The 23,844-nt window shown below is 43.1% G+C and overlaps 3 protein-coding genes across 3 annotated transcripts in view; 2 read left to right on the plus strand and 1 right to left on the minus strand.

Annotated features, from left to right (window-relative positions):
- The window catches only part of LOC308168425 (uncharacterized protein), a 218,669-nt gene extending 210,239 nt beyond the window's left edge, over positions 1 to 8,430 (plus strand). The window contains exon 19 of the transcript XR_013937731.1: positions 8,385 to 8,430. The gene's annotated coding sequence lies outside the window, so the exon portion shown is untranslated. The remainder of the gene's footprint in view (positions 1 to 8,384) is intronic.
- LOC308168935 (leucine-rich repeat-containing protein 52-like) lies at positions 2,525 to 7,548 on the minus strand (the record flags this gene model as incomplete). The annotated part of the gene is made up of 2 exons (XM_080543574.1): positions 2,525 to 2,874; positions 6,897 to 7,548. 2 exons carry the CDS (start codon positions 7,546 to 7,548, stop codon positions 2,525 to 2,527), a joined length of 1,002 nt encoding a protein of 333 aa, XP_080399700.1.
- Positions 8,431 to 12,120: 3,690 nt separating the features above from the next.
- Positions 12,121 to 17,023, plus strand: LOC308168773 (glutathione S-transferase 3, mitochondrial-like). Its single transcript, XM_080543411.1, has 6 exons — positions 12,121 to 12,213; positions 15,376 to 15,504; positions 15,769 to 15,842; positions 15,949 to 16,006; positions 16,128 to 16,200; positions 16,522 to 17,023. The coding sequence occupies exons 2-6, from the start codon at positions 15,388 to 15,390 to the stop codon at positions 16,731 to 16,733; spliced, it is 534 nt and encodes a 177-aa protein (XP_080399537.1). The 5' UTR covers positions 12,121 to 12,213; positions 15,376 to 15,387; the 3' UTR covers positions 16,734 to 17,023.
- The last annotated feature ends 6,821 nt before the right edge of the window (positions 17,024 to 23,844 follow it).

Below are 23,844 nucleotides of genomic sequence, written 5' to 3' on the forward strand. Positions count from 1 at the left end.
GGACATGTGGGCATTCCTTGGCATTCCTACTGGGTCACTGTGGTGATATGAGTTAGGGCCGCTATCCTGTTGCAGCAGGACACCCCGCCCTCCCCCCTCCCAGCGTACCTCATGCCTGGTGACTCCAATTGCCTAACCAGAGAGCTTAGCAGAATGTGATGTTCTCATATTGTCACGAGTCACTGAGGGAAATAATGACGTGTGAAGTTCACATAGACCCTTGACTGAACGTGCATACTGAATGCATATGACAGACTGAGACCATGCAGTTATGACATGCAGTTATGGTACCAACCAGTAACCTGTGGTTTAAATGTTCTGAGACATCCAAACATAGCAGGGTATGGACATGTGCCACCTCCAATTAAACAGACTGCGCTATATTTGGCATACAGATGTGTCCCTATATCTCTATTACTGTATATGCATAATACTGGGAGACAAAGTTTCCATCTCATCCCCCGTCCCCATACACACACACACACACACACACACACACATTCCTGAGTGTCCTATTTGAGTAGCGCTGCAGTAGTACACTCATACCACCAGCCAGCCTTGTTCAGATAGAGTGCCTCGTGTTTACTAGTGTTATGATGAAGGTCAGGAGTAATACAGTAATATGGTAAACAAACAGATCACCCTACACTACCACTCCTATTCTTGGAGAGCATATTCATGTATACCGGTACATAAATACTTTACATGTAGTGCAATAATTCTGAGTACACTTTGGCCCCCAGTCAATGACCCCTCTCCTACGTGTATACAGTGCACACTCAACCTATTATGGGGCCCCAAGCAAACAGTTGCCACCCCCACCCCCCCCACACCCCCCCCCCCCCCCCACCCACCCACCCAAAGAATATCAAATGCCAATAGTGAAAACAAGACATGATAGGAATAATAGGACACTGTGGTGGCCTACAACATTAAAATAAGCATTTAAATAAATAAATACATATGAATAAAATCATATAAAGGGCTGGCTTATTGAAAGCTGCTTTCAAGTCTTCAGCTGCTTTTTTAAAGAGCGAAAAAAAATTATTAATAGAGGAATTGCTCAAATGGAAGTTTCGGAGTGACAACCAACACATTTACCATCCTAAATCTTTTTTCTTTTTTTACTCGGGGCCCCCTAGTGGTCAGGGGCCTACACACAGTGTGTAGTCCACGTATAAGGAGGGATGCTACTGCATGTATAGTATGTGTGTCAAACCCTATCCCAAGCATCAAGAGTGTATCTCCGAGTGTGTGTGTGTGTGTGTGTGTGTGTGTGTGTGTGCGCGTGTGTGTGTGTGTGCTACTGCATGTATGTATGTGTGTGTCAAACCCTATCCCAAGCATCAAGAGTGTATCTCCAAGTGTGTGTGTGTGTGTGTGCTCGTGTGTGTGCTACTGCATGTATGTATGTGTGTCAAACCCTATCCCAAGCATCAAGAGTGTATCTCCAAGTGTGTGTGTGTGTATGTGTGTGTGTGTGTGTGTGTGTGTGTATGTGCGCGCGCGTGTGTGTATGTGTGTGCCGTATTGTTTTACGCCCCCCCCATAAGGTAGTGAGAGCATCGGTAGAGGGCGTGACCTGTTTCCGCTGCCCCTGCCTCTACAGCTGATCAATCCGCTGTGAGTAATGGATATGTCCACTGACAGCCCCCAGAGCCTCTGTAAGCCAGCCAGCAGCATCCTCTCCTTACGGCAGCTGTTGTTGTTGGGATGAATAGAGAATCATCTCACCTAGGTTTAACAGTCACCGCCAGGCTCAACGTGGCAGTGCGGCCGGAAGACCGATGCAGGAGTGTTGATCTATGTGTCATCTGAACAGCATTCCCGTTATAAGAGGCAACTGCCGATGTGGGATTGTGGAAAGATGGATTGTCAGTTGTCGTTGCTGCTTTTTTTCATGAAGGGTTTCAAACAAACGACGCAGGTGATCACGTTGATCACCACTATAGAGGTTGTTATTGCTTTAGAATTCTGACAGATTGAGTAGGTAACATAAGGCTTTTTTGGTGCAGTGCTTGCAGACTTGAGGGTGGACACCTGACCAGGAACAGCAGGAAGACTGGAAATCAATTATCACATTCACTGTTTACCTGCCTCCCACTGGCCACTGAGGGCAGCCAGAACAGCCGGACGGTTTAAAGCCAATATTCCCCATCGCAAGAAGGGCTCTAACACCCACACCCACATGCACTCTCTCTCTCTCTCTCTCTCTCTCTCTCTCTCTCTCTCTCTCTCTCTCTCTCTCTCTCTCTCTCTCTCTCTCTCTCTCACACACACACACACACACACACACACTGATCCGAAGAGTTGCATCATATCCGTAAGGATTTATACCCCTTCTCTGGTCAATCTCAATGACAATCAGGCACAATACTGTTGTCTCCTTCCTTCTTTCATAAGGGAGTCCCTAGAAATCCAAATGTGCTTCGCAGTTTTATTCCTGCATGGCATCACAGGCTCCGCAGTTCCGGAGGTTTCCAGGCACTCTCGGTGGAGGAGGGTGGGGGGCACAGAGAGGAAGTCACACCACCAAGCCAGTATTTTTCAAATCCCCATTGCCATGGTGACTCCCAGCCCCTGTGCCATGGTGACTCCCAGCCCCTGTGCTCTGCAGTCCAGCCTCGTCCCGGTCCTCTGGGTCCAGCTGCTCGTCCTTCCTCTTGATGTAGCGCTCGTACAGCACCATGACCACCCCCATGGCCCAGGCCGACACGGTGCCCGCTGCAAAGATGACAAAGCCGATGGCGATGAAGAATAGGTAGTCCCAGGTGCCTAGGCCCTGGTGGCAGCCGGTCCTCAGCTGCAGGCCAACCTCACCCAGACGCTGGCCCCGCAGGTCAGGAGGACTACCGCACACTGTCTGCCCCTCGTCTGCAACGCACAAAGGACTGGGTTATATGCAATAGGTCATTTCTAGTGGTTTCCCTTGTGGTTGTAATGGTAGGCAGGGGCAAATGTAACACCTTTAAAACAGAGGATTGTGCAGTCTAAGAAATGTATTAACATGAGATCATTAACCCTACAGTCAACACTTAAAGCGGAATTTTACAACAACAACAACAACAACAACAAAAAGGTTATTATATTACTTCAGCCCACTATTGTGAGCCCAGATTTACTTCCTAGAACAGTCTCATAGTGATGCGTTACAATATGTGTCAAAACGCATCATCAGTCTTTTTTAGGAGGTCAATCTAATCTTGCTATTATCTATGAGATAAAATGCTCTCTTGTTCCGCAGTGAAAACCTTAGAGGCAGGTCGGCACCCTCCTCATAGCACTGGTGGGCGCTTCTTTCTTTTTAATGAATTCTCATGGAGTCATAAGGATACAAATTAGGATTCACAGGCATTATATCTTATGATAAAGAAAAAGAAGAAAAAAATTGGTACATTCATACCTCTGAAACTATGTTTGTGGACACATCCTGAAGAGGCTGAGAGATTTGCTTGATTTTTGTTAGAGAGGGGGAGAACACTATTAAGCTTGTGCAGAATGAGTGGCATCACTCTAGCTTGTCCCTCACGATGAAATCTAGGAGGGGACAGTGGATCTGTCTCTGTCCATTTGTATGTTCGTATGTCACACGCAATGTCTCAGACAACAACGGGACAATTTTGACTGTGTGAGTGAATGAAACTTGGTGAATGATGCGTCTTGCTATAGAGATCCAGCGTTTACAAAATTACACTGATTGGCCAAAGGGGGATACAATAGCAACACCTGAAATTCCACGCTCTACTTCAATTGTGGGAGACAACATGTTTACTGTAGACATGTTTCTGAGAAAAGCAGGGTGTTACCATCGGTCTCCTCTACTTCCACTATTACTAAAGTGAAGCTGAGATTAAGACAATAACAATCTCTTATCAATTGTTGTCAGTGACAAATATTCTAAGTCATTTGCATTACATTAGTCTGCAGTCTTTGCATACATATTCCCAACCTCATAAACATGAGTAGCCTATGTGGGCCAGCAAGGAAAGGTGATAGCAATATTATATTTCATCAAACAGAGAGGGCCTGTTGAATAATTCAAACACATTACATAATATCATTTTACATAACTTCCATGAGAGGTGGATTACACTCCATACTGGTAAAAGAAACATGTTTAGGTTTGCAGCTGAGGAATGGATGTGTAGAAAACAACACTTGCAGAGGATTTTTGTCTCCTCTATCAGAAAACTGACAGAATACAACCTCCTTGTTATTTCTGAGATGTTGATGTGCATTGCATCAAATTCGAGGCTTTTGAATAATTCAAAAACATTTCACCCCCATGGGGGTTTTAGTGAGTAATTCTGTGTGTCTCACACTTCACGGTAAACAGATACAGTAACAAGGCTTGTCTCCTAATCCAGGCTGTTTTCACAGGCTCCTAGTTTGATAATGACTAAGACCTTACTCTAAATTCATGAATCCCACTTGAAAAAATAACACATCAGCAAAGGGACCACTGTAACTTCAAAACCAGATCAGGTGAATCACTCAAAGCTTTTGAGTAGCAAGAGGGCTATAATTTAATATATACCAATGGGGGGATTACGGTACTTGTTTAAAATCTGTGTGGTTGTCAGGAAATAATCATAAAGCCTGTGAGTTTGTTTTGAATTTCATTCTGAAAGGAAACTGCCTGAAATGTGGTTGCAATACCCAGAGACCATAGTGTTGCGGAATTTCAAGAGACACGCTTTAATTTCCTTTTCTTTTCTTTTTTTTGTCACAGCTTTTTGTGTTTGGGGATCTCTCGTGGGATGAGATCAGAAGGGGCTTTTTCTGCCTGGCTGGCTGTGTGTTGTGCTGTTTTCTATGCCAACAGACTTCGCTCACACCCTCTATGCACTGGCATATTTCGCACCAGATAATCTGTTTAGTCCAGCCATTTTGCATGGATGGATATTTGAGGAAATGGAGACATATGTTGCCTCTACACACTTATACACGAGACTAATCTGTGAGCGCTTGATACTGGGATATGATAAAATGAACATAGTGAATGAATGTTGCGTGGTAGGACATACTACTTTTAGAGATCAACTGTGCCTTTGACCGCCATTTGTTTACCATGGGAAAGAGTTAGTGATTGGAATGAAGGCAGAGGAACTGCATACAGTAAGTGAAGCATCGATGGAGTTGAGGGATAATGGCTTTTAAAGGTCAACTAATTTAGCCTTTAAGTCAATTTGTCTTCAGATGCTCAGATACTTCAAAGAGCAATATTCTTTTTTCAAGATACTGTGAATTGTATGTCTTCCCCAAAAGTAACAAAATATTCTTCAGACAGCATCATAAAACTCCTCAAAGCTTGCCTCAGATATTCTGCATTCACTAGCACTCACCACCACCACCACCACCACCTTACTCTCCTCTGTGCTTCTACCCTTCCTCCTCCTCTCCTCTGCCAGAGCTCTCTCCCATGGTATGGGAGGCCCTGGGGCCTTTCCCCTCAAGGACTAACATAAAAGCAGAGGCTGTCCTTGTCCCCATCCGCTAACAACGCTATTTGTAGACCCTCTCCTTATATAACGGTAGACAGTATGCTAATCTTTAAGATGTGAGACAGTGGAGAATCTGTAAGTTCCTTCTGCCTCCTTCTGGCGGTGACTTCTCTCTCAGTGCTCTTCCTAAGCTGCTGACACATTACAGTGCCGTACAGGTGAGATGCCAGACGTTAGATAACGAAGCTGAGGCTCATTGCCTAAACACAGCATTCTCTAACAACTGTGTGTGTGTGTGTGTGTGTGTGTATGTGTGTGTGTGTGTGTGTGTGTGTGTGTGTGTGCGTGTGTGTGTGTGTGTGTGTGTGTGTGTGTGTGTGTGTGTGTGTGCGTGCGTGCGTGCATGTGCGTGTGTCTGCCTTCTCCCTTGCTGGCAGCTGTCACTGGAAGAGACTCCACTCCAAATTAAGCCAGACAAAAGGCAATGAGTGGGAGGAAAATAGGACAGCTCTTACAGGACTAGTTTTGGATTCTGCTCTGAGCTGCAGGGGATGATGTTGAGCTGGGTTCGCTGTGTGTGTGTGTGTGTGTGTGTGTGTGTGTGTGTGTGTGTGTGTGTGTGTGTGTGTGCGCGCGCGCGTGCATGTGCGTGTGTCTGCCTTCTCCGTGTGTGTGTGTGTGTGTGTGTGTGTGTGTGTACGGTGTACTGTATTATGGTGTTAGCTATATGACTGACTTCTGCTCAGTGAGGTGAACTATTAATAGATGCCCTTTTGTGTGTTCTGACATCTGAACAAAGCAAAGAGTGAGAGACCTCACTCCAAGAAGGGTTAGGGTTAGGGTGAATAAGAGAAACCATTGGCTCCTCAATATCTCACTTAAATCCCATTGGTATTTGAGCCTTCATTTGGCCTCCATTGCAGTCACTTGTGTCTCCAATCCTTACTGACTTGAGCCAATGAATGCAGCCAACCTTGCTATGTAGGGTAGGAAATGTCTGAGGTGGAGGAATACACAAAAACTATTTATCTTGTTATAAAGACTTCATGATGCTGCCATAAGCTATTATACATGTAGGCTTGTATCTCTGTCCAGAAACAACGTTAACATATGCATTAACAACTTTTACTTCATAAGTCTCTGACTATATCTGTCAAGAATGCCTCACCTCACCTCAGGATGATTTCAGAAATTAAAATATGTATGATGTGAGGTTTTGAAAGTGAAAATGCGTGATGTGAAGTGATGTGCTCTGTCTAGAGCATGAACATTTACAGTAGAAATTCCTTGAGTGGCTTAAGAGTGGGGAGAGAATGGGTTTCGAATCCTCTCACAGGGATTGTCATCTTAGTTCAGCGTTGTGTAGAGTAGTTAAACATAGTTCACCTTAAGAGCCTTCTGTTGGAATAGAACAGTAGAGAATATGTTCATCTGACAGTGCATTATATTTACCTTGAAACTTGAATCCCTCGATGTGGACCCACAGACAGAGGTCCTCGTTGTCGCAGTCGCAGCTCCAGGGGTTCCCGCTGAGGCCCAGAGAGCGCAGGATGGGCAGGGAGATCAGAGAACTGACGTTCAGCACCGTCAGGTTATTCCGGCTCACATCGAGCACCTGAAGGGCCGCGTTCTCCACGAAAGCGTCGGGGTGGATCTCCGACAAGCTCGGGTTGTCCGTCATCCTCAGCATCACCAGGCTGGACAAGGGGCCGAACGTCCTGTCCTCTATCCGGGTGAAGGTGTTGAAGGACAGGTCCAGGTACGCCAGCTTCCGTAGGTTCCCGAAGGTAGACTCTGAGATCTCAGTCAGGGAGTTATTGCTGCAGTCCAGGTACACCAGGTCTGACAGGTAGTTGAGCTGCAGCGGAGGCAACTCCACGATCCGGTTGTTGGAGAGGATGAGCTGCCTGGTGGCCAGGGGGAGGTCGGCGGGGAAGGCGGTGAGGTGTTGCCCGGCACACTGGACCACTAGCTGGTCATCGCAAACACACCGGGCCGGGCATCCCGCGGTCAGCGCCGGGGACGGGGCGACCCCCATGACGAGGATCAGCAGAATGATGAGCCGCAAGGATTGCGCGCTAGACCGCCGGGCTGCAAGACGCATGGCACCTCCGAGGGCTTCATCAATTCCCTTCGGACAGAGTCAAACACTGTCGCATTCTTCATTGATAGGTCCTCTGCAAGTTATTAATTAATGCTATTGTGTTCAAACTCCTGAATAAAAGCTCGTAGCCAATATTGACGTTGGCCTCTGGCTACTTGTGCGCGTAATTTCGTGAGCTTAGAATGATAAGGTTCTATCTCCGTTTAGGGCAGTTCAGAGATATTGAGCGTCAAAGTTTTGACATTCCATTATGTTTTGTGAGATGGAACCTTTGTATTTTATTAATTACTAACTCAAAAATGTCAACATTTTAAAAATACACCACACAGGCATTAATAAACACCTAATGGATCAGATTATGTAAAAAAAAACAAAACTCAATTTGGACAAAAATTGAGATAGAACCTTATCATTCTAACGTCACGATTTGTCAATGCATTCCGAGAGGGATTCCCGTGCGTAATCCAGCGCAGTGGATTTGGAGGACTCCAAACGCTCGAGCCCTCTTTCCACTGCTCCTGCAACCGGTTTTGGTCAGTTATATACTATTTCCCCTGGTAATAATCATATTCACGTAATTCATAAAAATGGTCTTTGTTGTCACACTGCCATTCTGTTCATTCGTGCGTCGTTGATATTATTATGGTGATCGGTTGCTCTCTCCGTGAGCGTGGCGCTGTGCCCTACTCTCTCCGAAGCTGAGTCGCAAATGAGAGGGAGGGGGTGTTACCGTCAAGTGCGCTACGAGTTAGATCCAGTGTGTGTAGAGAGAGAGGAGCTAAAAAAAAGGAAAAAACTCCAGACCAGCAATGATCCACAGCAAAACAGGTGTACAGTTAACATACAGTTCGTGACGTTAGAATTATAAGGTTCTATCTCCATTTTTGTCAAAATTGAGTTTTTTACCTAATCTGATCCATTAGGTGTTTATTAATGCCTGTGTGGTGTTATTTTTTTAAATGTTTACATGTTGGAGTTAGTAATTCATAAAATACAAAGGTTCCATCTCACAAAACATAATGGAATGTAAAAACTTTGACGATCAATATCTCTGAACTACCCTAAACGGAGATAGAACCTTATAATTCTAAACTCACGAGTTGTCCCCTCAATGTGTGAATTGTTGACAATTAGACTGGAAAGTTACCGAACCTGAAGTGTATATTTGACTCATTATCAGGTTATTTCAAGGCAGTCCAGGGATAGGCTGAAAAGTGACCGGAGCTTGCTTATTTATTTTCATTCATTCGTCATTCATAATTTTCAAGGATTTGACAACAATATCTGAAAACAGTCAATTGGATAAAGGTGCCGTATGAAAAGGGTTGTACTCTCCTGTTTGCATCATAGTATGACGTTTTTAATTATAACATCCTATAATTTTAGCCACACTGTCACGAGATCACCTCGAAACACTACGGATCTCTATGGCAAGACGCAAATGGACCAATCAGTGTAATTTTGTAAATTCCGTGTGTGTGTGTGTGTGTGTGTGTGTGTGTGTGTGTGTGTGTGTGTGTGTGTGTGTGTGTGTGTGTGTGCGCGTGCGTGCGTGTGTGTGTGTGTGCGTGTGTGCGTGCGTGTGTGTGTGTGTGTGTGCGTGTGTGTGTGTGTGTGTGTGTGTGTGTGTGTGTGTGTGTGTGTGTGTGTGTGTGTGGGTGTGTGTGCGTGCGTCTGCGCGCGCGTGGGTGGTCCTGTATGCCTGTGTTGCTTGAGCATTAGATGTTGGTAGATTGGCCTGATTCGAGAAAGATAAACTGAAACATCCCTTGGTAAGACCTGTGCCATTGTCAAAGCTGCAGAGTTGTAAACTGAGAGAGCTCGTCTATATAAACACAGGGGGGCCTTAAGAATGTCTGTCTGTTTCACTGTGCAGAATTGTCATAGCAAAATAATCCCACATGAGCCATTGAGGTCAGCCAGCTCCTCTCCTAGAACAAGCAGACATTGGGATGGATTCCCAGTCGCATTTCTCCCCTCTCTGCGTGACACATAGCCTATTCCTGCATCTCTGTGTAGGTGTTGAAGTGCTGATTCAGACCCAGCAAGAGGGTGGGAGGACAGATGTGATGTTGGAAATATGCCAGTCAACAAGACTTTATGCTCACTGACACAGAAAACATGGCATGAAATTATGCATGCTCTCATAATTCTGTCTCATCATCAAAACCTGAACAATGAGACATGACAAATATGAGTGCATTTGTCTATACTTTCCATAAGGGGACAGTCTGGTTTTTTTTTAGATCCAAGACTTGATATTCAGAAATGGCACCTCCAGCTGTTTAGTTAGGATACAGTGCCATCTAGTGATGAAGTATTGTTACATTACCCTACTACTAGTAAAACAGGATTTTCCACCTTCCTGGCCCCTATTCAATAAGCCTGGAAACATAGAATTTTGCTTGCATGAAAACACTGGTTCCAGGCTATAGTAGTGTTTTGGTGTTCTAAGGATATTTGGCAGTATTGAGGAGAAATAAATGAATTGGTTCAGTGACACGTCAGTTGATATTAGACATCTTAACTCCAAATGACGTTTTTTAAATAGGCCTACTGTACTACTGAAATAGGCCTACTGTAGCCTACCTACTTCTAGAAAAGACATGATATGTAAAAACTGTAATGAACACATTAATTGAAATAGATGGGTGGGTATAATGGTTGGTATAATGGTTGGTATAAAAACAAAACTAATGATTAAATTGCAAATGTGTTACTGTGCGTTACTGTATTTCCTCACCCCTGTGTGTTCAAGTGGTACAGTAAGATCTTCTAAAGGTAAGGGCTGCGCAATCAGTGCTGATTAGTCACTGGCTAAGCAAACACACTATGCCTGGCCCTCCATGCATGGACTATAGGCGCAGTAAAACTAGTTAGACTTGATAGAACACCCTCACGCCATTGTCACAATGACTAGGCTAATGTCAGATATGCCCTTCTTTGAGAAATAAAATGCAGGATGAAAACCTGAGTTATTGACAGGAATCATGTGGTGAAATAAGGGAAAGGGCAACTGAGTTTTACAAAACAGGCCTACAATTTTAAAGTTAGGCCTTAATCAATTGTCAATCTTAAATTGCAATAGACCACATCCACTCTAATACATCATGGAATCATTACATTATTATATAGACTCAACAGCTAATACATTAAATTATGTCCATGAGTCCCTGATTTGTTCTTGCAATTGAGTTGACCCTCCCTTTTGCCCATTGCTGACCCCTCCCTGTCCCTAGCTCTTTAGCTGTCTAGTTTTAGGTTTTGTAGTTTTAGTTTAGTTTTAGATTGTCTTGGACTGTTTTAGACTAGCTTTAGTTTTAGACTATGTAGTTTTGGTTTGGTTTTGGACTATATTGACGGAAAGTTTTAGATGATCTTAGACTGTTTTGGACTAGTTTTAGTTTTGGACTATGTAGTTTTAGTTTGGTTTTAGACTGTGTAGGCCAGGTTTTGTATTTTGTTTGTGGTGGATGTTGTATGCCTGTAAACAGGTCCCACTTGAAAATGAGCCCTCGGGGCTCAATGTGTTTTTTACCTGTATTAAAGGTTAAATTAAAAAATTAAACATTTAAACATAAAATAAAATAATAGGCTGACGAAACAGGAGCCTGGTCCAAGTTAAACTCTTACCCACTGGATGAGTCACGCCGCTACTGCATATTCATCAGAGCTATCATGCGTCACCTCCCTGTCATCAGAACGACCACGCCCCCTTTAGGGGGAAATTTAGCGCGGATGCCTAAAAGCTGCTGGGTAGTATTTTGCAAGTCAAATAGTTTTTCAAAATCCCAGTTTACGATTTTCTTTACTTCCCCCCAAAAGTGAAGGGCAGTAAATGAAGAGATCTGTGGCTTCAGGCCATCCGCAGAGAGGATGCAAAGTAAACAATGGGACCCTTCCAGTCAAGTCCTGACAGATTGTAAATCCCTAGATGATAGTGTTACATTTGTTTTCTTATTTAATTAATACATCTGTTCTGTGCATAGATTATGCATTTGCCAGTGTAATGATGAACTGTTAATCAGTATAGTATATGTATATGAAGAGGTTATAGCTAGCTAGATACAATTTATCATCAAAATAATTAACAGCAAGCTATAGCCAAAATAGGGCCGGTGGAGGGGGGCAAGTGCGCTAGTCACATTGGACAGACTACCAAAACAGCAAAATAAAGCGTTTTAACGACAGAAAAGGTGAGAGATGAAGTGAGAGAAAAGTGATACATTATACCGGGAGATTCAATAAGGTCAGGATATTATGACACCTCAGGCCAGTGGGTCGGGTCGTAAGTCCACTCTGATGGAGGCAGACTGAAAGGACACTCATCAACCCATATTTCGTTAATAGTTTCTATAACGACTTTAATCGGCAACGACATTACATAATTGTTTCCCTGACTGGCCATCGGATTTGGGCTCATAATTGCAAAAAAAAAAAAAAAAAATAGCCTACTGTTTACTTCATGCTATTAAATTTGCAAAGACCTCGAATTACAGGTTTAAACGGACTGTTTTCTCCAAAAAGGGGTGGGAGCATGACGCAAGGGCTAAACACCCGGATGCGTTGCTCTGATGAAAACGCACCAATGCATATAAGATAGGATAGAGGACGTCCAGGAGACACAACCAGGAAAGAGTAGGCTACTTTCGATTGCATTGCCAGGTAAAAACTAACATTTTAAAAGTATATTGTTTCTTGGCCTATTGTTATTATGATTATATACTGTATTATGGCTGGTAGATTTTGGCTCCTAATTTGCCTGGTCGGTAAAGAACGTGAATGCGCATATTGTTACCATTTAGGGTAAAATAAACCATTTGTTTTATACAAAGCGATTTACTGTTAGAGATGACAGGGACTGTCTCCCTGGAGTAACGGAGCGTGAATGGAGCCGCCAAGTCCAGTTGGAGCCTGAGTAGTTTGTACTTAGTTCTTTTTAGTTTGTAAAAGGTTTTAGAGATTTTTACAGCTGATTAGGATAGATCTTACAAAGCAATACAATTGACATATACATTATGTAATCTTAAACATTCTTTTTTTTATGAAGTATAGTTTTAACATAGTTATTTTCCTAATTTGGTTGGACTTTGAACTTCCATGTACTTGCCTATCTACACGCACATTCTTAAATGTGACCAATTAGATCTGATAGAAAAACTGAAAGTATACTTTCGCACATACCATCTTTTTTGCACATTGCACATACCTCCTTTGATATAGCCACTACTGTACAGAGCTTAACCTTACATAACTCATAACTGTATATACCTCTAACTCCCGTAGGCCTACTTGTCACTGTACCTCTATCATGATTGTTTTTAATATAATGTTTGATATCACTATTTCCGGTTCTGGTTACAAATTACAAAGTAGCGACTAAATAGCTAAATAGAAAGTAAAGTCGCTGAGAGGCTGAGGAGGGCAGGGCCTTTGTCTGACGCGCTACCAAAAACCATTCGCTGAGATAAAAAAATATATATATACGTTTTATAACTTTTATTAATGAGAAGAATCAACTTAGTATAACGTGCAAAAAATATACTCAAAAATAAAAACAGCGATCAGAGACAAAATAGTGATAAACAGCGTTCAGAGACAAAATAGTGGTCAACGGAAATACAGCGACCACTCCCCTCTCTCTCTCTTACTAGCCGCCATGTGAACAGGTGCTTATATAAACATACTAGTATCACCGCCCATATCCATGTGACTTTCGGATTATATATTAATCACCGTTATTAGGCTAGGTGCACGATCTCACTACTTCCTGAAAGGCAACTGGTATGAACATATCCTGTCTCACTCTATTGGTTTAATTGATTAATCAGCTGTGCACTGTGTGTTCCAACGGTTTACCGCACAGCCGATTAATCATTCTAACTAGCAGTGCCCACCCTAGAGCTCTAAAAAATGCCTTACCTAAAAGTCAATTTTACAGACTGAGACACCTTTGCCATTCTGATAAAAAAAACTTCATAGAGAAGGCTTTGGAGATGAAACAACGCTTCCTTGAAAGGGGTTATTCTACTCAATGTGTAGATGAGACTTGTGATATTGCTCTATCTAAATATTGCTTGATATCTAAACTTAGATCGGCCCTATTGAAAAAAAGTGTCAAAAAATAAAAGCATTATTCAGTGTCTTGTATCACTACTTACACTCATCAGGCTGATATTATTTGATTCAAAGCCATCAACAATCTGGCCCCCTCCTACCTTGCCGACCTCGTCCCCCTCCACACCCCCTCCCGTTGCCTCAGGTCTGACGACCAAACCACCCTCAAGACCACCAGGACCAAGCTCCGGACCTGGGGTGATAGGGCTTTTTCAGCCGCAGCCCCGTCCCTCTGGAAAGCCCTCCCCAACCACATCAGACAGGCCAACACCCTCCCAACATTTAAGCAGGCCCTCAAAACCCACCTCTTCAAGCTTGCCTTCACCAGCTAACCCTCTCCCCCTCCCCTTCCCATGTGTCCCCAGCACTACCTTAATTAGGCCCCTATACTTTCTTTTATTTCTTTTTTGTTTCTTTTTATTATTACTACTCTATCTTTTCAGTTTGTAAAGCGTCTTTGAGTGTCTAGAAAAGCACTATATAAGTCTAATGTATTATTATTATTATTATTATTATTAAGAAAACTATCCTGAAATATTGGCATATCTTGACCACAAATCCAGCCCTCAGCCAACATTTTACGGATCCACCTCTCTTGTTTACAAAAGAGGACCTAACCTGCCGAATAAATTGGTTAGAGCCAACATATTGCCTAACCCTAAACAGACCCTTCTGGCTCCCCTTAAACAGGGAAACTACAGTTGTGGCACTTGTAAAACCATTGATTTTAGACATCCTAGAATGGGGAAATCCAGTAAGGGGAAATATCACATTTAATACAAAAAATGTTGTGTATGATAAAATCTATATTGGTAAAACCATCCGTCCCTTCAAACAAAGAATCAGTGAACACAAAAGTTCCATAAGACGTGAACTACCCCTTAAATTGTCATTTGTAATAACCACTCCCACCCCATTACCTCCCTTAGGGTTAGGGTTAGGGCATAGAGCAGATTACTCGTCAGAGAGGGGGGGGTGTTGACAGGAGGTTATGCCAGAGAGAGCTTTTTTGAATCCACACCCTAGAAAGTCTACAACCCCTAGGTTTGAATGAGGACTTCAACATGAATGTTGTGCTATGAACAAATTACCCGGCCCTATATGTTCTATGCTATATGATGGCTATTGCCTGATGTCTACATGTGTTCTGTTATGTGTATTTATTGTAAATATTTTATGTATTTGTTTTCCTGTCTTAGTGAACACTTGTGTGTGTGTGTGTGTGTGTGGTTTTTGTAGTCCACTAAACCTAGGACTACAATTCCCTTGAAAAATGTGTTGTGTCTGTCTGACTTTCTGTCTGTAAAGCGTCCTTGGGTTTGTTAAAACTATATAAAACTAAGATATTATTATGATTATGATTATGATTATTATTACTATTATTATTGATGTCTGGCCACTAGGTGGAATTCTTTGAATTCTTTGGCTAATCACTGATAAAAGTGATGTCGTTTGAACCGTATATAACACTGCATTCACTTGCTACCGATGTATGTCTGAAGAAGGTCTATGAAAGACCGAAAGCGTGCGCAGTAAAAACATAGATTTTTGCACAGTTTTGAGTGTGCGGATTCTGCTTCTTTTCATTCCATCTGGTACTTGTACTCTGCAATGACAATAAAATTGAATCTAATCTAATCTAGAGCTAAACTAGAGCTAATCTAATCTAATCTAAATATAAAACTGAGAATAATACGTGTTTTCTTGCAGATCAGTGCCAAAATGGTTGTGCTGTCTAAGGACTATGGTCTTGTGGTGGTCACTGGGGTTGCCAGCATGGTCATGGTAACCCATCTCGCCATTAAAGTTGGAAAAGCCCGCAAGAAGTACAAAGTCACTGTGAGTGAAGAGCTCATTAAGCAAAGATAGCTGTGATTGTCATGACATGTTCCCATAGTTTGTCCTTACCGTGTGACCTGACAAGGAAACACCCATGGCCCTACAGTGTTTTTAAGGTCAATAGTTTTCCCTTGTTAGCTCACGTGGAATCCGAACCCTACACATATACATTTACCTGACACACTTCATATTGGCCAAATAAATCATCCAAAGCTAAAACGGAACTAAAAAAGTTGAAACGTACATGATGTTTCTGTTGGACAGTATCCTAAGATGTACAGTGATGACCCTGAAAATGGGAATATCTTCAACTGCATCCAGCGTGCCCACCAGAACACGTATGTACAGATGTAACATGACAGAAGCAGGAGATAGAATATGTTTGTCCATATAGAGCTAGCTTTATTCAATGAGGTCAACCATGTTGTTATTATGTCTTTGCAGTCTTGAACTCTACCCTGGGTTCCTTTTCTGTCTTGCTGTCGGGGGTCTGCATAATCCTGTGAGTTTATTTGGTTTTTGACTGTATGTTAGAATACATAGCCATCACCAATCTGTATAGTGAGGAGCAACTTGATTACATTGTTTGGCTTTGTCATTCACCGTCATTATGTGTGTTACAGCGGCTAGTCAGTGGTCTTGGAATGATATGGATTGTGAGCAGGGAGGTCTTCGCCTATGGATACTCCACTGGAGGTAAGAGAAGTGAAATACTGTACATTTACTTTTTAGCAATAAGCTTCTCCAACCTTATAAGCTTTATCCAGATGTTATGAATGAAGAGGTTAATTTCAAAACACTATATCCATTAGCCAAATGTTTGGTTCTGTGACATTTATCATAAAAAATCTTAATAATCAAGATTAATTACATTTTCAAGAATATTCTTATTCTGTAAACAAATAACATGACATGGCTACTGTCCTTTCAAATACTGTATATCATAAATTGTTTTATTTCACAGCAATAAAATAGGTCTTATGATAATATTTTGATTGTTCCTTCCATTCCTTTCAGATCCTAAGAAAAGGCTGCGAGGCTCATTTGGGAACCTGGCTTTGCTTGGCATGATGCTGACCACAGTCAACTTTGGCAGAACCCTCTTGGGCTGGTCAGGGCCTAGGATAAGGGGGCCTGGGATGAGAGGGCCTGGGATGAGAGGGCCTGGGATGACGCCATTCTCTACTCCTCTCCCTACTCCTCTACCACCCTCCGAACCAGCCGTCTAACCTTATATTAGCTAGGAGCAGAAAAGAAAAGATGAAAAAGAATCCACTTGTCTTGCTTGAATTAACATGCTCTTTGTGAGAGTGTTGAGCTATCCTTGCATTCCGTTGAGCTGCAAATACTTTATTTAGATACAGTCAATGTTCATCCCTTGAATGTGGAGAACTCAAGATTCCTTATTTCTTCAAAGCTGACAAAAGGATATCCTGCTATGCACAAGCCATGTATTCAAGTGCCATGGCAAATTATGGTCAAACCAAACATTAAATATCATACATTGGTTCTAAATCAACATTGGTTTCTGGTCTCTCATTGGTTTTTCTTGGCAGGGGAATGAATGTTATCTGGGTTGAGCCAGTATGTTCTAGACTAAGGACCAACGTTGATCGTGATTGTGTTTGAGGTGTGTTAAAGGTGTGGCTGACCAGACTTGCCCAGACAGGTCTGAGTTGTGATAGTGTTCAAAGTCCACATGATACATTATAATTATTCTAAAACATGAATTATTTTGTATTTAAACTGCAATCCATCACTCACTGCAGTGAAGTGAAACAGACATAAGTAGGCTTATACTCAATAAGACCAAGATAACTAACTTGTGAATCACTGACTCACAATATACTGTATGTTCTGTATACTGTATGTTCAAAAGCAACACCGTAGGAGGGTTTCAGTTTTATTATCAAAGAGGAACAAGTCCAAGGTCACTTACCACAGTTAACCCCGCAACTGTATCAATCATATCGTTCTACATCACTTTTGGCGCTTTACTTAAGTAAATCACCAGTAACACTTCATAGGTAAGTATTGTAAATAGGGTGTGTTGCAGATTAGTATCTATAGAAACGTAACATAACATATAATAATACTGTACACATATACTGCCCTGTTCCTGCAATGAGTATTTTCTGAGACAATTAAAGGTTAGTAAATAGTAAAAAACAAACAAAAAAAATACATTTATTTAACTATACATTTGTTTTTCTTTAAACAAATAATTTATACACTTAACATTTACAATTTGGTAATACTATAACTCTTGTTTGTGTTTAACTTGTTGTTTACACATGACAGTACCACTGTGGTAAACTCAACAATACAGCTCTAAGTGTTTCCATACAGCTTTATTCACTCTGGGCTATCATTGGACAGGTAAGACAAAGGATGGTGAGTTTTCCAAGTTGCCTTGTTAAGACAACCCACTAGGCATTTTGGTTTGAAAAAGCACTTTACTCATATTTGGTCAGTGATCACATCACAATATTTTCAGTGTGGTTTTCTAGAGACTTGTGAACATTCAAATCACTTGTTCAGAACCTTTACAGCTAGCTTTTCGCTGCCCACTTTCCCTCAGCATGGAAGCTGGCTTGACATAGTTTTCAGAACTATTTTCATCTCTGATGGCAACTGGTTGTTGGAGCTGATCTCCCCTAGGGGGCAATGTGACTGTGTCTATGTCACATTAAAGTGCTGTGCATTTAGGAGGGGTCACTAAAAGGTTACTTGTCTCAGAGAAACAAGAAGGCTCCCCAGTGCAGACAAAACATCCCAGTGCTTTAAAGGGAATAACAAGTCTTACCTATTAAAACCTCTGATTCAAAGGGTTTATGGTCTTTTCAGAACCCCTCTCATTGTTTCACAGAGCACAATCCAACAGGAAACAGCTCGATAAGGGACAACATGGGGAGCCAATATGAATGCTGACGAGGGCCTCTTGGGTATCTGCTTTGTAGCAGTAGAAGTAAAACGGCCTGTTGAGAGGTTTCCATCAATAGGTGTACTGGTATCTGGAGAGCGGTGTGTCCTCCATCAAGTCATCCTAGACAGGAAGACAAACAAGGATGAATGTAATAATTCAAAATGTTCAAAAGTCTTTACTTTTTACTGAGAGGCAAGCAACACCCTTTAGACCTGAGTTACACATGGCCGGCTACATATCAGTCTCACTAAGTCAGGGTTCCGAGATCAGCTACATACAGTAAGTATACACACACCACTCCTTAGTATATTCCACATTAAAATTGTGCGACACAAACAAACTGTATGCATCTGATATGGATGGGCTCACCATGGGCAGGTCATGCAGTCGACGGAACTCTGGGTGGTCGGGCCGTTGGCGGAACTTGAGGAAGAGGACGACAGAGACGACGGCCGTGGTCACGATGAAGACTGACACCAGTCCAGCCAGCAGTGGATCCAGAGGAGAGCTGCGGTGATGCGACTGCTTAGAATCTGGAACAGCAGCAAGAGATTTGAACAAAAGCAGTTGGACATTCCTTTTCAGGCAGCCCTGAGTGGATGTGTTGATGTTTTTATAATTTTTCTGAATTCTTCACAAGGGAGGCCTGTCCTTTAAAAAGACACTCATGGGCCACTTTATTAGGTACACTGTTTCAACTGCACGTTAAAGCAAATATCTAATCAGCCAATCATGTGACAGAAACTCCTTCTGCATTTAGGCATGTAGACATGGTCAAGACGATCTGCTGAAGTTCAAACCAAGCATCAGAAAGGTGATTTAAGTGAGTTCTAACGTGGCATAGGTGTTGATGCAAGACAGGCTGTTCTACTGGGATCCCGCACAACCATCTCGAGGGGTAACAGAGAATGGTCAGAAAAAGAAAAGATATCCAGTGAGCGGCAGTTCTCTGGGCGAAAATGGTGGTGGTGGTGTAATGGTGTGGGGGATATTTTCTTGGCACAAATCTTCAGCAACTGCGTGATATTATAATGTCAATATGGACCAAAATCTCTGAGTAATGTTTCCAGCACCTTGTTGTATATGCCAGACGAATTAAGGCAGTTCTGAAAGCAAAAGAGGGGGGACCAACTCAGAACTAGTAAGGTGTGCCTAATAAAGTGGCTGGTGAGTGGCTGTACATTACACCAAAGCACAACCTGAAGTTAAATTAAACTGACACACACACGCTGCATACTGTTCATTAGCACCCACATACAACAACACCCAGACACATACTGGTGTTCATCACCTTACCCTCATCTCCAACGTTGAGCTCAGGAGGCACCTCCGGACGGGGGGGCCCAGCAGAGGCATGTGGTGGGGCCGAGGTCTGCGGGCGCTCTGCGGTGGGGGCCGTAGTAAGGGCCATCAGTGTGCTGGGATAGTGGAAGGTCTGGATCGGTGTTGAAACACGGGGTGGAGGGGTGGTATCTAAGGTTGGGAGAGTAGATGTAGTTGTGAGGTGCTCTCCAGTTGAGGACATAGGGCCCCCTGGAGTTGAGGACACTCCTTCAGATGCAGTGGTGCTCTTCAGAGGAAGTGTGGATGAGAAAGTGACTGGAGCAACAGAGAGAGAGAAAGAGAGAGAGAGAGAGAGAGAGAGAGAGAGAGAGAGAGAGAGAGAGAGAGAGAGAGAGAGAGAGAGAGAGAGAGAGGGGATACAGAGGAAGGAGTTACAGACTAGCTGTAGATACTGATCTCTTTTTCTATTGCATCCTAGGTCATAATACATTCCTATTGTTCCTCTAAATGAGGACTTGTTCAGTTTTATAAGACAAAGAAAAGAGGATGAGATAAGTGAGGGAGAAACAGAGGGAGTGGGAGAGAGAGAGGGAGAAAGAGTAGGAGAGATAGTGAATAGGAGAGGGAGAGAGAGTGGGAGAGATAATAATAATAATAATAATAATATCTTAAATTTACATAGCGCCTTTCTCAGACCCAATGACGCTTTACAGATTTCATAGACAGACAGAACAGAAAAACAAAACAAAGAACAACAACGAGAGTGACAAAACTAGACTAGAGGCCAAAGGCCTTAGAGAACAGGTGAGTTTTGAGGGCTGATTTAAAGTTGTCCAGGGTAGGGGCATTGCGGATCGCTGTGGGGAGAGAGTTCCAGAGGGTGGGAGCTGCCACACTGAAAGCTCTGCCCCCGAAGGTCCGTAGGTTGGTGCGGGGGGTGGAGAGTAGGCCCATGCCTAGGGACCGCAGGTTCCGGGAAGGGGTGTGTTGACAGAGAAGGTCAGTGAGGTATTGGGGGGCGCAGGCGTGGAGGGATTTGTAGGTGATGCGGGACTTGACCGTAAGCCAGTGGAGGTGAATGAGGGTGGGGGTGATGTGCTGCCAGGGCTTGGTGTGGGTGAGGACCCTGGCAGCAGAGTTCTGCACATACTGGAGCCTGTCCAGGGCTTTGCTGGGAACCCCGAACAGGACTCCATTACAATAGTCTAGACGGGAGGTGACGAAGGCGTGAATGAGGGTTTCGGCCACGGAGTCAGTGAGGGAAGGTCGTAGTCTGGCGATATTTCTGAGGTGAAAAAGGCGGATTTGATGACAGATAGTAAGATAGTAAAACAGATAGTAAGTATGAGAGAGAGAGAGAGAGAGAGAGAGAGAGAGAGAGAGAGAGTGGGAGAGTGAGAGAGAAAGCGAGTGGGAGAGGGAGAGAGAGAGTGTGAAATCTTGACTGTGTTACATCACATTGTGTGTTTATTTAGAGCGGAGCGGAGGCGGCGTCAGGCAGACAGACACACGCACAGCATTGACAAGGAAAGTTATATTTGTCATCCTGTAAGAAGAGACCTCTTGAACCATGTTGCCACTTCCCCCAGCTAAAGTCCCTGATCCCTCTTGCCAAGGCACAGAGGAGGCCAACCACAGTTCATACCCCGACAGAGGGGGTGAGGAAGACCATCCACCAAGCGGTGGGGTGGGGTGGGGGTGAGCCTCTGTGTTTGCAAACAAGCAGCTTTTCCAGGCTGTACACGGCCCATTAGATAGAACCAGAGATAGAGCCACAAGCTGTACTGTTATACAGAGCAGAGCTGCTATTATTTCTGGGTGACCATGAAGAACATAACAGTGCTGATGAAAAAGTCAGGGGTTGAGAGGGAAGATAGAGCAATAGTATAAAAACGCACAATAACCAATATCAAGTTTGGCACCGGATATTTCTCACTGCACTTTGTTATTCCTGTGCAGTCATTTTAATTACATGTTAATGTTTGTATGTTAATGTAAAGCTGCGAGCAACATATCAGGATTGTTGGTAATACACTTTCAATACACAGGATCAAACTACGATAATAAACAAGACTTTTCTTTTGATCATCCTGATTACCTGGGAGAGAGATGTTGTTGTTGTCAGGGCTGGGGGTAACATTGTTGACTGTGTGCACATGTGTATGTTGGGATGTGGTCATACGAGGGGTTATGGCCATGTCACTTCTGTCATCATCGCTGTCTCCAGCAGTCTCTGTTTGCCTGTCGCCCTTGGTAACCACTGGTTTTGTTGGGGCTCCATTTGGGTCTGAGGTTTGACTGGTAGGACTAGCCTCTGGCCCCGAGACCCCATTTTCAGCAGCCAATGACAGGATGGGGGTTGCAGTGGACACGCCCTCATGCTGGAGGGAAGGTGCCGGTGGGGTGATGACGAGGGACGTAGGACTGCTCTGACCTATGAGGAGAAGATCAATGTCACTATAATATGCAGTAAAAAAAAAAGGTTCTGGTTGTCCATTTTGTTGTGAATAAATGAAGCACTGAGAGACATTATTAAAGCATCTCTGGGAAATGGTGGGAGTAATTTCATTACAGCGGTTTCCAGGGCAGCTGCTCTGTGAAGTCCTGTAGAGTCAGCTGGTGAACCCAGATCTGAACAGACCATAATGGGCATAACTCAATTACTGCAAATGCCCTCTTTGGACCTCTTTTGCTTCATGCTATTTGACATCGTCATGCATGACTAGTCTGTTTAACATGCTTAGTGATTATTCATTTTTGTCTGTTATGTTGCTCATCTCGTGAAGGCACGGCTGTACCCGAGGCAGGGCAATGACCCCCCTAGACAGTCTCAATGACCCCCCCCAGACAGTCTCTCGTCAGCGATGATAATGAATACACTAGATCACGTGATAAACTTCAACCCCCTAGATTCTAAGTTGTGAAATATTCCCAGTGAATATGACCATAATACACTACACGAAATAATATCTGTCGGCACAGAAAGCCAACTGAATATAAATAGAAAAAAAAACATTGAATAGAATAGAAATAGAATATTCTAATAGAATAGAAAAAAATAATAAGCGCATGAATAAGCAGACGATAATTAATGATAGAATTGAGACAGGCCTATTCGAAGAACATACCTGTAGTAGGTCAGTAACCACATAAGTAGTTTAAGTTAAAATAAAACAACAACATATATATATATATGCCTATGCGTAATGACAGGTGTATAGCCAACAATCAATGGACATCGGCAAACATCAGATAACATTAGACTAATAAGCTATCCAAATTAATGTTGATTGTCTATCTGTCAACCGAATATCATGTGATGATAATCAAAGCAAAACGACGAGAGCACAAACACATCTCTGCCCAGCGGAATATCAACTCTAAACAGACCCCCCGCGGCGCTGACACCTACCCTTTGTCTGCAACGCTGAGCTGGTAAGAATCACCAACGCACAAAGCACTAGATTAATTTCAAATTTCATCTCATTTGCTTTGCTGCTTTCCGTGAATGCGATGATGCAAAATGTTCAATGGCCTTTCAGCTCTGATCTTTGCTGGAGATGTTCTTTCCGTTACGTTATTTGACAGCAGCGCAATATCATCATCGCTATAAATACATTGGGTGGTACTAGGGCAGACAAGAATGGGTGGGGTAGGATAGATTATGTGACGCGCTCAGCTCAGTGTAAAAACTCCAGTCCTCTGCTAGGCAACAAAGTGTCAAATGTTTCCTCTTGGGTCTGTCAGGGTCTGTCGGTGTGATTCAAAGCCCATAATGAACCACCGTCCCTCCGTTGGGCATGCCCCTCTGCGCGTTTTGTGGGAGCGCACCCTACGCACGGGCGTGAGGCGCGCAAAACTAATTTGAGGAACGGGCGCTCTGTCTTTGCAGTTCTTTGATTAACATGTCCAGCTACAGTATTCTAGATACCTGCAACAGTTTGGAGAAAAACTGAGATTTGATCAAACCGTCTGGTTCTGAACCTACATGTTGCTTCAAGCCTACCTCCAGAGGTCAGTGTTTCGAGCGCACGGCATAAAACTAAAATGTCAGGCTATACTTCGACTTATGGCTGTTGGTCATTAGGTGTCACAACAGGACAATAAATGCGGTCAACTTCGCCTCCCAA

The sequence above is a fragment of the Nansenia antarctica genome (genome assembly GCF_963989245.1).
Source record: "Nansenia antarctica genome assembly, chromosome: 12".
Classification (NCBI taxonomy): Eukaryota; Metazoa; Chordata; class Actinopteri; order Argentiniformes; family Microstomatidae; genus Nansenia; species Nansenia antarctica.

Coding starts and splice junctions, on each gene's coding strand:
- LOC308168773 (XM_080543411.1), top strand. CDS start 15,388: ATGGTTGTGCTGTCTAAGGACTATGGTCTTGTGGTGGTCACTGGGGTT. Junction 15,505..15,768: donor GCAAGAAGTACAAAGTCACT/GTGAGTGAAGAG, acceptor TCTGTTGGACAG/TATCCTAAGATGTACAGTGA. Junction 16,201..16,521: donor CTATGGATACTCCACTGGAG/GTAAGAGAAGTG, acceptor CATTCCTTTCAG/ATCCTAAGAAAAGGCTGCGA.